General features: G+C 48.7%; 1 protein-coding gene across 9 annotated transcripts in view; it reads left to right on the top strand.

The window, feature by feature from the left end:
• The window catches only part of MFSD10 (major facilitator superfamily domain containing 10), a 46,768-nt gene that overhangs the window by 27,849 nt on the left and 5,971 nt on the right, over positions 1 to 12,948 (top strand). For all 9 annotated transcript variants that reach the window (XR_012645323.1, XR_012645324.1, XM_074992388.1 and 6 more), the window contains 4 exons: positions 625 to 733; positions 4,134 to 4,224; positions 5,927 to 5,974; positions 8,966 to 9,055. Coding sequence is in view for 7 of the 9 variants with exons in the window: in XM_074992388.1 (XP_074848489.1) it covers positions 625 to 733; positions 4,134 to 4,224; positions 5,927 to 5,974; positions 8,966 to 9,055 (338 nt within the window). In the remaining 2 variants the exon portion in view is untranslated. The remainder of the gene's footprint in view (positions 1 to 624; positions 734 to 4,133; positions 4,225 to 5,926; positions 5,975 to 8,965; positions 9,056 to 12,948) is intronic.

The raw sequence follows: 12,948 nt of genomic DNA, 5'->3' as shown, positions 1-12,948 counted from the left end.
GAATTATGTTTTGCCCAAATTTATATTTTTTCAATTTAAAAATTCTAAGTGGTCTATTAACGATTGGGCATTTTCTACAGAGGTGGAACAGAATGCGTAGTGGTAGTATAAGATTCTTCACCAATATACCTTTAGTCTCATCTCCAGGGGCCACTTAATTGTTAACAATTGCAAGGGGTAAATTATTCAGTTTCCTTGACCTCTTTGCCGAGGCTGCCAACATGGGCATTAGTTTCTAAGATGTGAAACGCTTTGTCACCTGGAAACCAACAACTCATTTCCCATAGGTCACAAGAAAGCCATCAAACAGCAAGCTTTTTCGGTCAGTAATGTCCTGGGATGCCTTGCCTCAGGCTGCCCTAGGAATGCCTTAGGTAGCAACAGGCTAACGTGTAGAGTTCTATATTTCTGAGCAATCCAACCTACCTCTAAATTTTATTTTTATTTTATTTTGACTGAGGTGGTGATAAATTTTGGCTGAATGTTAAGAGCCTTTACTGCAAGGTGGGCACCTAAAATATTTATCACCTTCATTTAAGAAATAGGAATCTAGATCTAAGCAGAAAACTGTGTGCGAGTGTTAGTCATGTATAACCTGTGTTTTCCCCTCTCTAACCCCTCTAGTATGCAGCAGGGCAAGATGCTTTTCTTTATTGGGATGACAATGGCTGTGATCCAGGGAGGCTACACGCGCCGGATCAAACCAGGCCATGAAATCAAAGCTGTAAAATGGGTACATTTCTCTTTCAAACGTGTATTATTTTTTGTGTGTTCTGCGTGTCTCTTACATGCTAGTTTTTAGTTCATAAAGCAACCACAGAGCACTTTATGGATGTGACTTGACTTAAACCCTTATACTCTGAGTGGCACATTGGTCATCTACAAGTCTCCTCCACTTCACTCTGTCTTGAGACAAAACTTCTCCCCAGTTGTTGTCCTTCTGTCACAGTAAATCTCCATGGTGTCTGAGGTCTGTGTTTTCCTTGTGGGTTCCATTTGAGAGCTTGACGGACTATGCTCAAAGATGGTTTTCTGAGAGGCTACATCTGCACTACATTCCCCTTTTGAAAGGTGAATGCAAATGAGGGAGATCAAAAATGCAAATGAAGTGCTGATTTGCAAATCTCATGCTTCATTTGCACAATCATGATCGTATTTTCAGAAGAGACTTTTTCAAAAGCAAAACTAGCTGGGTACATGGGGTTCCTTCGAAAATGAACCGCGTTTTTTAAAGAACTCTTCCTATTTTTGTTTCAGGAAGACGATTTCTTTTGAAACCAGGGTTTATTTTCAAAAGAACCCCATCTACACGGCGGTTTTTGCTTTTGCTTTTGAAAAAGTCTTTTCCGAAAATGTGATGATGTAAGATTATGCAAATGAAGTGGAAGATTTGTAAATCATTGTTTCATTTGCATTTTCAATCTGCCTCATTTGCATTCCCCTTTCAAAAGGGGAATGTAGTGTAGATGCAGCTAGTGTGGCCTAGCCTTTCCCACTTTCTTGAACATGAAGTGTTTCTTGTCCTGCTCTGTTCCAAAGCTCCTGCTTTGTGACACAGTCTTGACATTTGATGCAATGGGTATAATTGTACTGGGGATTAAAATCAAAGAGAGAGCCTGAGCTTTGTTTTGACTTCATCAGTACATAGTAAGGGACTTCTTTAAGCCTTTTAATGGTATGGGCATATTTTGTCTGTTAACACTGTAATGACATTTTTCAAGTAGAGAAAACATAAAAACATTTGCAGCATCTTACACAATACTGTAGTTTCTTTTCCTCTAATACAATATTTAAATTTTCTCTAATCTAAATTCTGCTTACCTGCTGACATATCTGTGAATTAGCTTAGTTCACACACAGGCTCAAGTGCATGTGATGTGAGGAGTATACATTCCACTGATTTCTGATGTGATTTAGTGGTGCAAATACAGGACCAGGAGGCAAGAACTCTGGACCTGTAATACCATCCATGACTGCCTTTCTGGCAAGGGGTAAATCACTTTAACGCACACTATCAATTCTGAAATCTAGTCTGATTTTAAAAAGTGTGTGTGTTTCTATGGCACCTAGCACAATATAATTAGTTTCAGGTACTACACTTCCTTCTGTCCCCTCTTGTCCATATTGATGATTTTATAATCACATCATTTTTTTTCAAAGGTGCTTTCCTCTCTATGAAAATAAACACAAATGAAAACATAGTGAAATTGTATAGCAAGTGCTGTCAAATGCACAAATTAAATAATGTGGGGAAAGTGAGAATCTTTTTCTCCAATCTCCTCCAGTCATAGTATTTGTCTGTTACTTTGTAAAGATTCAGATAAAGGTGTGGCTTAATTTTTTAAGTTGTTAGCATCTCATACGTCTCTTTACCTTTCTTTCCCCATCTATAGAATGGTGATAGTAATAGCAGTTGCGTGGGTGTGGTGGAAGAATAGGTTACCTAATGTTTGTGAAGCATTTGGAGGAGGAATAGTACTGCATTGTGTACGTTCTAGTATGTAAAATTAGATCACAAGCTTTTCAGTGTTTCTGGATTCCTGGTTATATGCTCTCTGTTTTGCATTACTTCCTTGCGTGGCTGCTCAGTGACATACTTCCTACTTAGACGGTTAAGCCGCTATCAATTTATTTTATATAGTTTCCAGACCAGCACCATATAGCATCATGACAGAGGGGAATGATTAACAAGCTCCGTTTCGTACTAGCTAAGCTAAATGCTATTTCTGATGATGACGCTAAGTCCAGCATGTTCCCTGGCAAGAGAATGTAAATGTTTCCCCTGCAGTATCACAGACGGCAGTGCAAGGAGTTAATTTGAAATGTCTTTGAGTGGTGGTGCTCTGTTTTTGCACTACTTTGTTCTCTAGGCTGATCTCTTCCTCCGCCCATTCATTCCCTGCTGTGACTGACTTCAGCTCACTGCAATACATCTGCTGTTCATACACCCCTTTGATCTTTGTGCCCTTTCATCCTCAACCACTGGGGTGTGTGTAGTGTGTCTGTCTCTTAACAATTGGTGCAGGTTATTTGGTTAGCCGTTTGCGTACAATAAACCACACCTGCCTCCCAACACAGAGTACTGACTGGCCCTGGATGTACCATCTTTGCTTAATATACTACTTGGCTAGCTTGAATGGGAGTGTTTGTTTCTCTCATGAGTAACTCTGGTAACTCAGATGTGAACCAGCATTGTGGGTGTGGTTCCCTCTATAGCAGAGTGAAAACAGCAGTTCAATTAAATTGTAAAAATGTGAGAGAGTTGGGAAAAAATTAACACTCTCCTTTGTCAATCACGTGCTGGGTTAGAGGTGGGCAAGCTGTGGCCCACTGGCTGTGTCCAGCCAGTCGGACCTTCCACGCCAGCCCTCGAGCTCCTGCTGGGAAGTGGGGCTGGGGGCTTGCCCTGACTAGTTCCCCAGCTGGAGAGTGGGGTGAAAGGCTTGCCTTGCTTTGTGTTATGGATCTGCATGGCTCTTGGAAACTGGGGCAGCTACAGGGTGCCCCATGCTGACACCACCCCAAGCGCCAGCTCTTTAGCTCCCATTGGCTGGGAACCATGGCCAGTGGGAGCTGAGGGGGTGGTGGCTGTGGATGGGACAGTGTGCAGAGCTACCCAGCTCCACTTCTGTATAGGAGCCAGAGAGGGGACCTGCTGCTGCTTCTGCGAGGTAGTGGGGGTAAGTGCAGCCTAGCAGCTGTACCCTAACCACCTCCTAGGCCCCATGTCCCTGTCCCAGCCCAGGTCCTGAATCCTCTCCCACCCTCTAAATCCCTTGATCCCAGCCTGGAGCACCTCCCTGCATCCCAAACCCCTCATCCTTGGCCCCACTGTAGAGCCTGCAACTTTCAGCCAGAACCCTCACCCCCTCCTGCATCCCAGTCTCTGTTTTCCTGGACATTCTCTGCCTCTGCATCCTCAGTGATGCCATGTCCACTTCTCCAACACCCATGAGAAGAACAACAGACCAAGCTAGAAAGGGAGATGCTGGGTCATAGGAGTTGTCTCCTTCACTTACATAGAGCCCCCTCAGCAAAATGCCAGGAAGCCTAGGGTTAGACTTTTATGGTGAATATGGCTTCAGGAGTGACAGACTTTCATTTTGCGTTTTTTTTTTGTTTTTTTTTTTAAGGCTATCATGCTGCTGATTCCAGCTTTCTTTTTAATTGGATGGGCTGCTAATGTGACTGGACTGATCGCGGGACTGTTGCTCTACTCTTTTGGTGAGCTATTCATGTAGTTCCCAGTAGGTGCTGGAGCCTAAGAATGGCAAATCCACTTCACAGATGTCTTCACCCTGTTTAATAAAGGTGTACTTCAGGCTTCATGGAATAGGTACTAGGAGTTGACTTTCTTGCTGATAAAAGCTGGCAGGAATTGCAGCTCTGGGATATTCGGATGCTAATTGTATCCCTAGAAGTTGTCATGGTGATGTTTGTAAATGTCACCAGCACTCAGTCTGTCTCCGCTCACTGGGGAGCATGTCAGATTCTTTCTCTCCCAGGTCTAGAGACTACTTGCACATTCAGTAAAAACACCCCAGCTTAGTGAAAAGCTGGTACCTTTCCTTTTCACAACTATGATAGCTGCCCTATTCATTACGCTTCCAAGGCTGGGCTGAGGAGAGCCGCACAGCTGTCTGTCAGAGCCCCAGTGAGAGGTGCTGTATATAAACACTTGATTTATGCTACAACACAGTCAAGGGAACACTTAGTCAGCAGTATAATTTTCGGCTCCTCTGCCTTGGGGAAAGATGGGACAACTCACTTCGTCATTTATGAAGAAGAGTGTAGACGTGTGTGCACGTGTACGTATATACTTTTAAAAGGAAGTCATTTTTGCAGATTTAGGCTCCCATTCAGTAAAGCAACTAACAATGATCATCGGTCCCTCCCTATTTGGAAAACCATGTAAGCACATTCTGGAAGTTAGCAGGACTTAAGCACCTTAAATCTTTTCTTGAACTGGCACCATAACAAGCTCTAAAAGAGATAACGTTATTACTAGAATAGGATATTCACTTTTGAGTGCCAGGGATACATTTTGAAAAAGGGTATGAAATTTAAAATCACTGAATACAAAACAAATGGTTTCCTGTTTTCGGGAGAGTCCATTTGACAGCTTGCTTGTCTGGAGCCAAGGGTATGCTAACAATGTAACCTAGATCATAGTTACAAATGGAGATTCTTGAAAAATTACCAAATCCATTGAGAATTGCTGGTGGATGCCTAGCTCCTGCCATCTGTTTGTCTTTTCCTTGCGGGGAAGGAAGGATATTTTATATGCTGCAGCTCTTCCTTGATGGGAGAATGGTGTTCTGCTTCAGTAAGAAGGCAGTGCTCATAGATCTTGGCTGTTGTGTTTTGGCTTGGGCTCTGTGAGCGAACATGTTTTCGCCCTAAACTTGGCACGAGCATAGCGAATTGTAGAACAATATGGTTGCTTTTATTCACTTAATACACAAGTAGAATAAACTTATGTGCCTTCATGATTCTACACATAGCCACCTCACAATACATGTGATGTCTGAAAGAGTCTTTCTCCCACTACACCTGATGTGATGATGGAGATCTGGAAAACTACCCGTTAGCTGAATAGAATGTAACTTGACCCATATGCCCCTTGCCCCCGCACCCGCAACCCCCTCCCAGCTCTCAGGAAGAAAGATTGTAATGTAAAACAGCTGTTGAATGCTCATAGCCTTTATGGCTGCAAGAGTTTGTGGAGGTTGGCTTTGTGGGGGTCTTTTATTATTAAACTAAATAAAACCTTATGAGTTATTGTTTGTATAATACCCTAGGGCTCTGCATTTTTCTGTGCAATAGTAACCACTGTGGCTACATTTCTGGCTATTGCTACCATTGCTGTTTTGGAGGCTTCTGCTGTTTTTAGTGCTGTTCTAACTTACTCTTACATCTTTTCCAGCTGCTGCCATTGTTATTCCTTGTTTGTCAGCTGTTGTGTCAGGCTATGGTAAGTGACTACTTGTTTGAGGGGCAGCAGTTATCTGTACAAAGCTAATTGTAACTGAAACTGGACAAATACAAAACCCACTTCTACTGAATAGAGGTTTGGTGCTAGAGCCGTACACATTAGTACTGGGATCTGGACTGTTGGAACTGACATGGGGTTACACTTGTTAGATTTATAACATACTTGGTCCTTTAGCTTTCAGCGCATTTGACAGAAGATAAAAATACTCTCAATTAAAAGTAAAGGCAGCAGCAAATCCACCTCCAGGAGCCATACTGTTTTTAAAGAGACCAAGGCAAGAATAGCAGAAGCAAAGTTGCAAACTCCTAGAAGGGAAATGCTTTTGGAGACAGTGATGCTCTGTGACAATTTAACTGCAGCTAAGGATCCAGCAATCTGGGTATTCCCATACGCAATATCTAGTAACACAGGAGTTGTAATAAGCAGCCTGTAGGCCAGATGTGGTATGCCAGGGTTAGTCCCTGATGGGCCACCAGATGCTTCATTCACCTGCATGGCCATGGATATGGCCTCCTGCAGCTCCTGTTGGTCACGGTTCGCCATTCCTGGTGACTTATCAGGCGCTAACCCTGGTGAACCATGTCTGACCCACGGGATGCTTATTGCTCACCCCTCTTTGTAACCTGTGGGACCATCACATAAGAAAGTCACCATATCTTTTGGCTGCATCCTTCAAACTTCCAGCACTGCCTTGGTCTTATCAAGCATGGAGGTCAGCCAGCTTGCTCCCATCCATGCCTCCTTCTGTCTCAGGCAGCAGCGCAGACATTTGACAGCGCAGGTGCAGTCGGGTGAGACTGAGGTAAAGACCTAGCTATTGAATGGCAGGCTGGAAATGCCTCTGCCATGCCACCTTGTGGGGCCCTTGTATTGGCTGCCTAGGGAGGACACTGGACAGAACACTGTGGAACTGCACATGGCAGGAAGAGAAAATGCCCAGCCCTGGGAACTCTGGCAACAGACACGTAAGAGCAAGCCTGCCATGTCTGCTGCAGGCAGATCGCAAACGCCTGGTGAGCAGTGGTGTCCCCTGTAACACTCGTGCAGTGAGGCCGACAGCCACCTCCGGCCTTGCGGGCAAGGTGTGGAGAGGCCTGGCTCCATGCTGCCCTGGAAAGGGCATGGCCTTAGGCAGAAGAGGTGGGGCCAGGGCAGCCAGCCCTTCGTGCTGCCCAGACCGCAGTGGGGTGGGGGGCCCACCCAACCAGCCTTCAGAGGCCTGCAGAGTGCTTAATGTGGTGCTCTGGAGGTGATTCAAAGGGGGCCAGGGCTCTGGCTGCCACTGCTGCTACAGTTTCTACTGTGTACAAAAGCTTGTTCCCAGGTTGAGAGGGTTAAGGATACCTCAGGCATCTGAGTTCCCTGGGGGGTTCACGCACCCACACCTGCTCTGTAAGACAAATGCCAAACAGAAGCAGGAAGATGACGATTGCTGGATTGTTTCTTGAGTGAAGGCTGCACACCAGTCTTAAGGGGAGCAGGTCGCAGCTCCCTCAAAAGAGAAGCACCACCAACTACTGCCTGCAGTGGAACCCCCTGCTTCACACTGGTTGGATCAGCAAGGCAGCAGAGCGTTGTCACGAAGCAGGGGTTCTGACACTACACTGAGAAACCATAACTACTGTTTTGTGCACCGACGGCTGATCCCTTAGCTTCCATTACAGCCTCCAGTATTAGTAACAGTTGCTTGGGGATGATAAGAGAGAAAATGCTGTTTCTGATTCTACGGATATGATGCTGCACATGCCCGCCTGTGTATCTATGTAGTGACATTGTGAAGGGTCTCAGTCCTTTTTAAAACCTGTCCTCTGTATTGCTGATCCCAGGGCTGAAATAACTCTTCTGGTGGGCCCCGTGGGCTCCAGGATGGGACCAAAATGAGGGGGTTCAGTGAGCAGGAGGGGGCTGTGGGTAGAGGCAGAGGGTTGGGTGCACAAGGGGTGAGAGCTGTGATTGGGTGTGGGCTTTGGGGTGAGGTGTTTGGGGTGCAGGAGGAGCCTTCAGGCAGGGGTCAAGAGATTTGGCATTCAGGAGGGGGATCAGTGCAGGAGGTGGTGGTGGTGGTGGTGCAGGTTCTGGGAGGGACCCAGGGCAGGAGGTTGATGTTAGGGTCTGGGTGGGAGACAGGGTGTGGGAGGGAATGCAGGGCTGGGGAGAAGGGTTAGGGTGCAGGGACCTTGCTTGGGGCAGCTCCCATTTGGTGATGCAGGCCCCGGAAGGGGAGGAGGGAGGACAGGTGGCTCCGCAAGCTGCCCTGTACTTGCCTGCAGGCACTGCCCCCAGCTGTAAATCCCAACCAACGGGAGCTGCGGGACTGGAGCCTGCACGCGTCGGACGTACCTGCATGGAGGTTCCTGGTGCTTGCAGCTGCTGCCTGGAGGAGGGAGGGTGGCCTGTGGAGTCATGCACACCCCATCAAGCAAGGCCAGAGAGAGGGGCTTTCGGGGAAGCAGCCTGCCCTGGGATAAAGGGGTCTTGCAAAAAAAATCTACACTTTTGTTGGCCCAGTGATCTTTTTGGGGGGGGGGGGCGCATTAGCCTGGGGCCCTGGGCTACAGCTCCTTAAGCCCCCTTCTTAACCCAGCACTGACTGAGCCCTAAATCTGTTAAAAGAAAGAGGCTGTAACTGCCATTCTCTAAGAAGGAGCACGTGGAGCCTCCCGCAATCCAGTGAAGAGCAGTATTGGCTTCTGGAGGGTTCTCTGCGCAGCTAATGCTGTTTGGGCCCCGAGCTGCAGTAGGGGAAAGCTGGTGGCCCACCAAGAGCTATCAGTGACGTGTTTAGCTCCCCCACTCACCTCCTCATTGCAGTGGAAAGCAACTAAGGAAGATGAGTGCTCTGTGGTGGGGAGTGAGTGGGCTGTGTGTGGTATAAAACAGCATGAAACTCAGGATACAAGTGCGGGCGGGGGTGGGGGGAGGCCATGTTAAAAGACTGAAGTAATGGGTGGTGCGCTTTTCCTTGCACAGGCTCAGCCAGCCAGAAGGGAACCGTGATGGGAATTCTGAGGAGCCTGGGAGCCCTAGCAAGAGCTCTGGGCCCAATCATGTCGGCAGCAGGTAAGCATGAGCAATCCCCTGCACCGCCCTGGCAATATAACGTAATTCTCTGGCTCTGTCACCTCGGCAGCCATAGGGAGAAACAGGGCAAGGGCAATCTAGGGATGATTGAATAATTAATTGCACGCCTTTGCTGAACCTCCCTGACTGTTGGTGGGTAAAGGCCAAGTTATGTCCTCCTTGAATCTAACAGGCACCACTCACATGGAACAAGCGACTCAAGACAGGGTGAGATAAGGTGATACGAATCTGACTGTGTGTCGCTCCTGAAATATCTGCCACTTTGCCCTGACCTTGCTCGGGGAACATCTCAGCAGACGGGGTTCCTGGTTTAACAAGGACTGGCTAGTCTGATGTGGCAGCAATTAAAGCGCTCCCTCCCTCAGCGAAAAGAAGCGTTCTTGTAATCCAGGAGGATAAGCCTACAGTGTCAGGAAAGGCTCTGAGGAGTTGAGTATAAATTATTGTATTTGTAACCTCAGGGTGCCAGCCCCAACCTCATTGTGCCAGGCACTGAGCAGACAGGGTCAGACTATCTGTGCCTGAGCGCAAAGCAGAGAGCAGGTAGGGAGGAAACAGACTCAGGGAAAGAGGTGAACTCTCTTGCTCAAGGTCACAGAGCTGGTCAGCATCAGAGCCAGAAATAGAATGAAAGTTTCTTGCTTCCAGTCCAGCAGACTGCACTGCCAGGGCAAGCAGAACGTGTACTGATGCTAGCGGGGCGGGTTCTTAGCACTTCTCTTAGAGCAGCCCTTCCGAGCTGGTAAGGGATGATTGACTCTAGAGGCAGAATGTGTCTCTGCCATGAACTAGCTGCCAATAGCTCCACTGCAAGAAAATTGAAAGGATACCTCTCTTCCTGACGAGCTGCCGTCCCTTGAGAGGCTGAGGTTGCCACTGTTCCATGGAGCTGCACAAACCCTGGGAGGATGGGGGCGTCAGTACCTGGAGGAGAGCTAGGCTGGGAAAGGGCCAAGAGCACTAGGAGCAGTCCCCATCAAGAGCAGTGAGAAAGACGGGAGTTGAAAGGAGAAGGTGGGGAGTTACAGAACTGCACTGTGGTGTCAATAGGGCCAGCACTGGATAGAAGATGGTAAAATCATTACTTTTGCCACTTTCCTTCACCGTCTTTCACTGAGTATCTCAGTGAATGAGCTAGGAGCAAAGGGCCTGAAGTAGGACTCCAAGTCAAATTCTTCCTTCCCCAGTGTAGTGGGCAGGCTGTAGGAGAGTGCCCAGTGCTTTCAGTACAGCCAGGATCCTGGGCTAGGTCTAAACTGCAGGCTTGGTGGGAGGCCAGAGGTCTCCCAACAGAAGTCTGATGCAGCAGGCACATTCTGCGGCCATTCCTGTCTTCCTCATCCCACAAGGAAGAAGGAATGTCCCAGTGTGTGTTGGGGGGCTGATGTTTGGACCCCGTGTGGACAGGCCAAATGTCGAGAGAGCCTCACCTGACAGAACTGTCAGTAGGAGATATGCAAATGTGTTGTGCTATTTGTGTATTTTTTTGCTGACAGGTCTTGGCAATCTAGACATGGCCTGGGGAACAAGTGTTACATTTACTGCCCTGACCACAAAAGTGGGGGCAGGTCTGGACACTTCCAGATCCAAAGGGTGTGAATGGTACCTCCACCATTGATAGCTGGAGAATCGCTGTGTGCTTGAAGGTTTGATGTCACGGATCCTTTTTTGCCCTCCTAGCATTAACCATTGTGAATTCTTGTCTGAATGTCTGTGCCACTGTCTGGGGGGGCGGCATGGCATTGGCCATGGAGGAGCATTAGACAGACTGACACTGATATTCAGCTTACTGAACTGGAAGGAATTCAAGCCAAATGGGGGTAGTAAGGGAGAGGGAAATGCCACCCAAAAAGAGTAACCCACGCAGTCTTATGTGCTCCTCTACACTGCAAAACCACCACCCTCGTGACAGCAGGTCTCCGAGCTCAGCTCAGCAGGGGGGTCATAGGTTTACCATGTTTCAGGTTCCCCAAACCAGACAGTGCTGGACAGGGGTTGGGGGTGTGTACTAAGAGATGGGGAGGTAGCGGTACCTGCAGCCTCACACCCAAGAAGCAGGACAGTCACTCCCTGTCATTGTGCCAAGTCAGTGGGTATGGGCCCTGCACACAGCACCTCCCTTCAGGACTCCTCCCCTCACCAGGGCTGGAAGCCAACATCGGGTTGGGCAGAAGGGGGCTGCAGGGAAGGGACCCGTCAGGGCATGGCAATAGTTCTGTACCTCAACGCCTAGTTGCAAAGATCTTGGCCCATGTCGCTTGTTTGAAAAATGCCCCCCATGCACAAGAGGGCAGAGAACTGAAAAAGGCTATGGCAGGGAAGCGTAGCCAAATGCTTGTTGCAGAGCCCTGGCGTCTGCTCAGCCACACCACCTCGCTCCATTGAGGAAGCCACAGCAGCCTGAGGCCATGCAGCTGGGAGTTGAGAGGTGCTGCTGTGAGTTTTTTGTTTGGTTGCTGGCTGCAGCAGTGTCAACGCGGGGGGGGGGGGCAGGCGGACAGGCCCAGCGTAGGAGGAAGAGGTGGTTTGGTTCTAAGGCTGGCTCGGGCAGGTTCCTCTCAGCCAGTGTTTAAACACACCGAAAAGGTTTGCTGTCGCCAATGTCTTGAAGCCCTTGAGTCTGTTGTAGAACTGAACTCTGTGCTGTAATAACGCTGTCAAAGTAAAGCAGGGCCTAATCCTGGGAGGCACAAAAGGACTGGGGCAGCAGTTGGCACCATGAGTTGCACAGCTGCTGCTTCAAGGTGTAGTCACCTACATGAGTGCAGGAAAATACTCCTGGGGTGCGGATTGCTGCTGTTGCACCTGCTCGTTGCTGGTTTCCTCTGAGCCCCCGCAAGGTACGGGCTGGGTGTTCTGCTGCCTGACGCCCGCAGGGGCCAGTTGAGTAGGAGTTCTCACAGCAGGGGCCTTCATGTGACCCAGCCAGGAGAGGTGTGGGTGAGGCAGGTTTTCCTCATCACAGTTAGCTCAGCGGGGCTGTGTTTGACCAGAGCTCTGCCACCTGGTGTGTGAGTGATTTAACCATAGGGCTCCAGGACTGGCTGATAGCTGGTGCCCTCACCCTTGTTGCACTGTGAGTAATTGAGCATGCAAGAGCACGAGCACCCAAGCATAAGAATGGCTGTGCAGCCTCAGCCTTGGTGCTCCCCATGGCTCCAGGCTCCTTAATTGTATATATCCAGTGCAAAAAGACTTAAGGACTGGGGCACACACCAGGTATCACAACCATACATAGGCACCTCAGAGAGGTAGTGTGTTGTACTCCCCAGTCAGCACCTCCTAGCTCCTTGCCTGACATACTGGCCCTGGTACCTGTTGCTCCCCATTCGCTCTACAGGGCACGTAAGGGCCAAGCTCTGTGGGTGTTCCTGTGATTTTTCAACAGAGGACCAGCAAACAGGCCAATTATCCCCCAGGCCCGGCATTGCAAGGGTGGCTGGGAGCAGCTCTAGGGCCCCTTTGACTAGCTGCAGCAGCACCGCTCTGGCTGTGTGCAGCTGGGAGGAAGACTGGGGAGGAGGGCAGCACCATGCTTTCCACTATTGGCCTCGCCCTTTTCAGGGCATAGTGCTGGACCTCCCTCCCACCTTGCCCTGTGGCCCCATGGTGATGCTTAGCTGGGTACTGCTGTCCCAAAGTTAGGCTGTGGGACAGCGTGCAGGGGCCTGGACTAGGTGCCTGCTCAAGGGCTAAAGGACTAAGATATGGAGAAGCTGTGTGGCTTTTGGAATGGGAATAGCAGCAAAATAAAAAATCAGTCCAGTTGCACTTTAAACACAACAAACTAATTTAGTTGGTGGTGAGCTTTTGTGGGACAGACCCACTTCTTCAGACCATAGCCATACCAGAACAGACTAAGGCACAGAGAA

This window comes from Carettochelys insculpta, chromosome 4 (assembly GCF_033958435.1).
Source record: "Carettochelys insculpta isolate YL-2023 chromosome 4, ASM3395843v1, whole genome shotgun sequence".
In the NCBI taxonomy this organism is placed as follows: domain Eukaryota; kingdom Metazoa; phylum Chordata; order Testudines; family Carettochelyidae; genus Carettochelys; species Carettochelys insculpta.
Note: the sequence above shows the minus strand (reverse complement) of the source record. Positions and strands in the feature narration are given on the sequence as shown.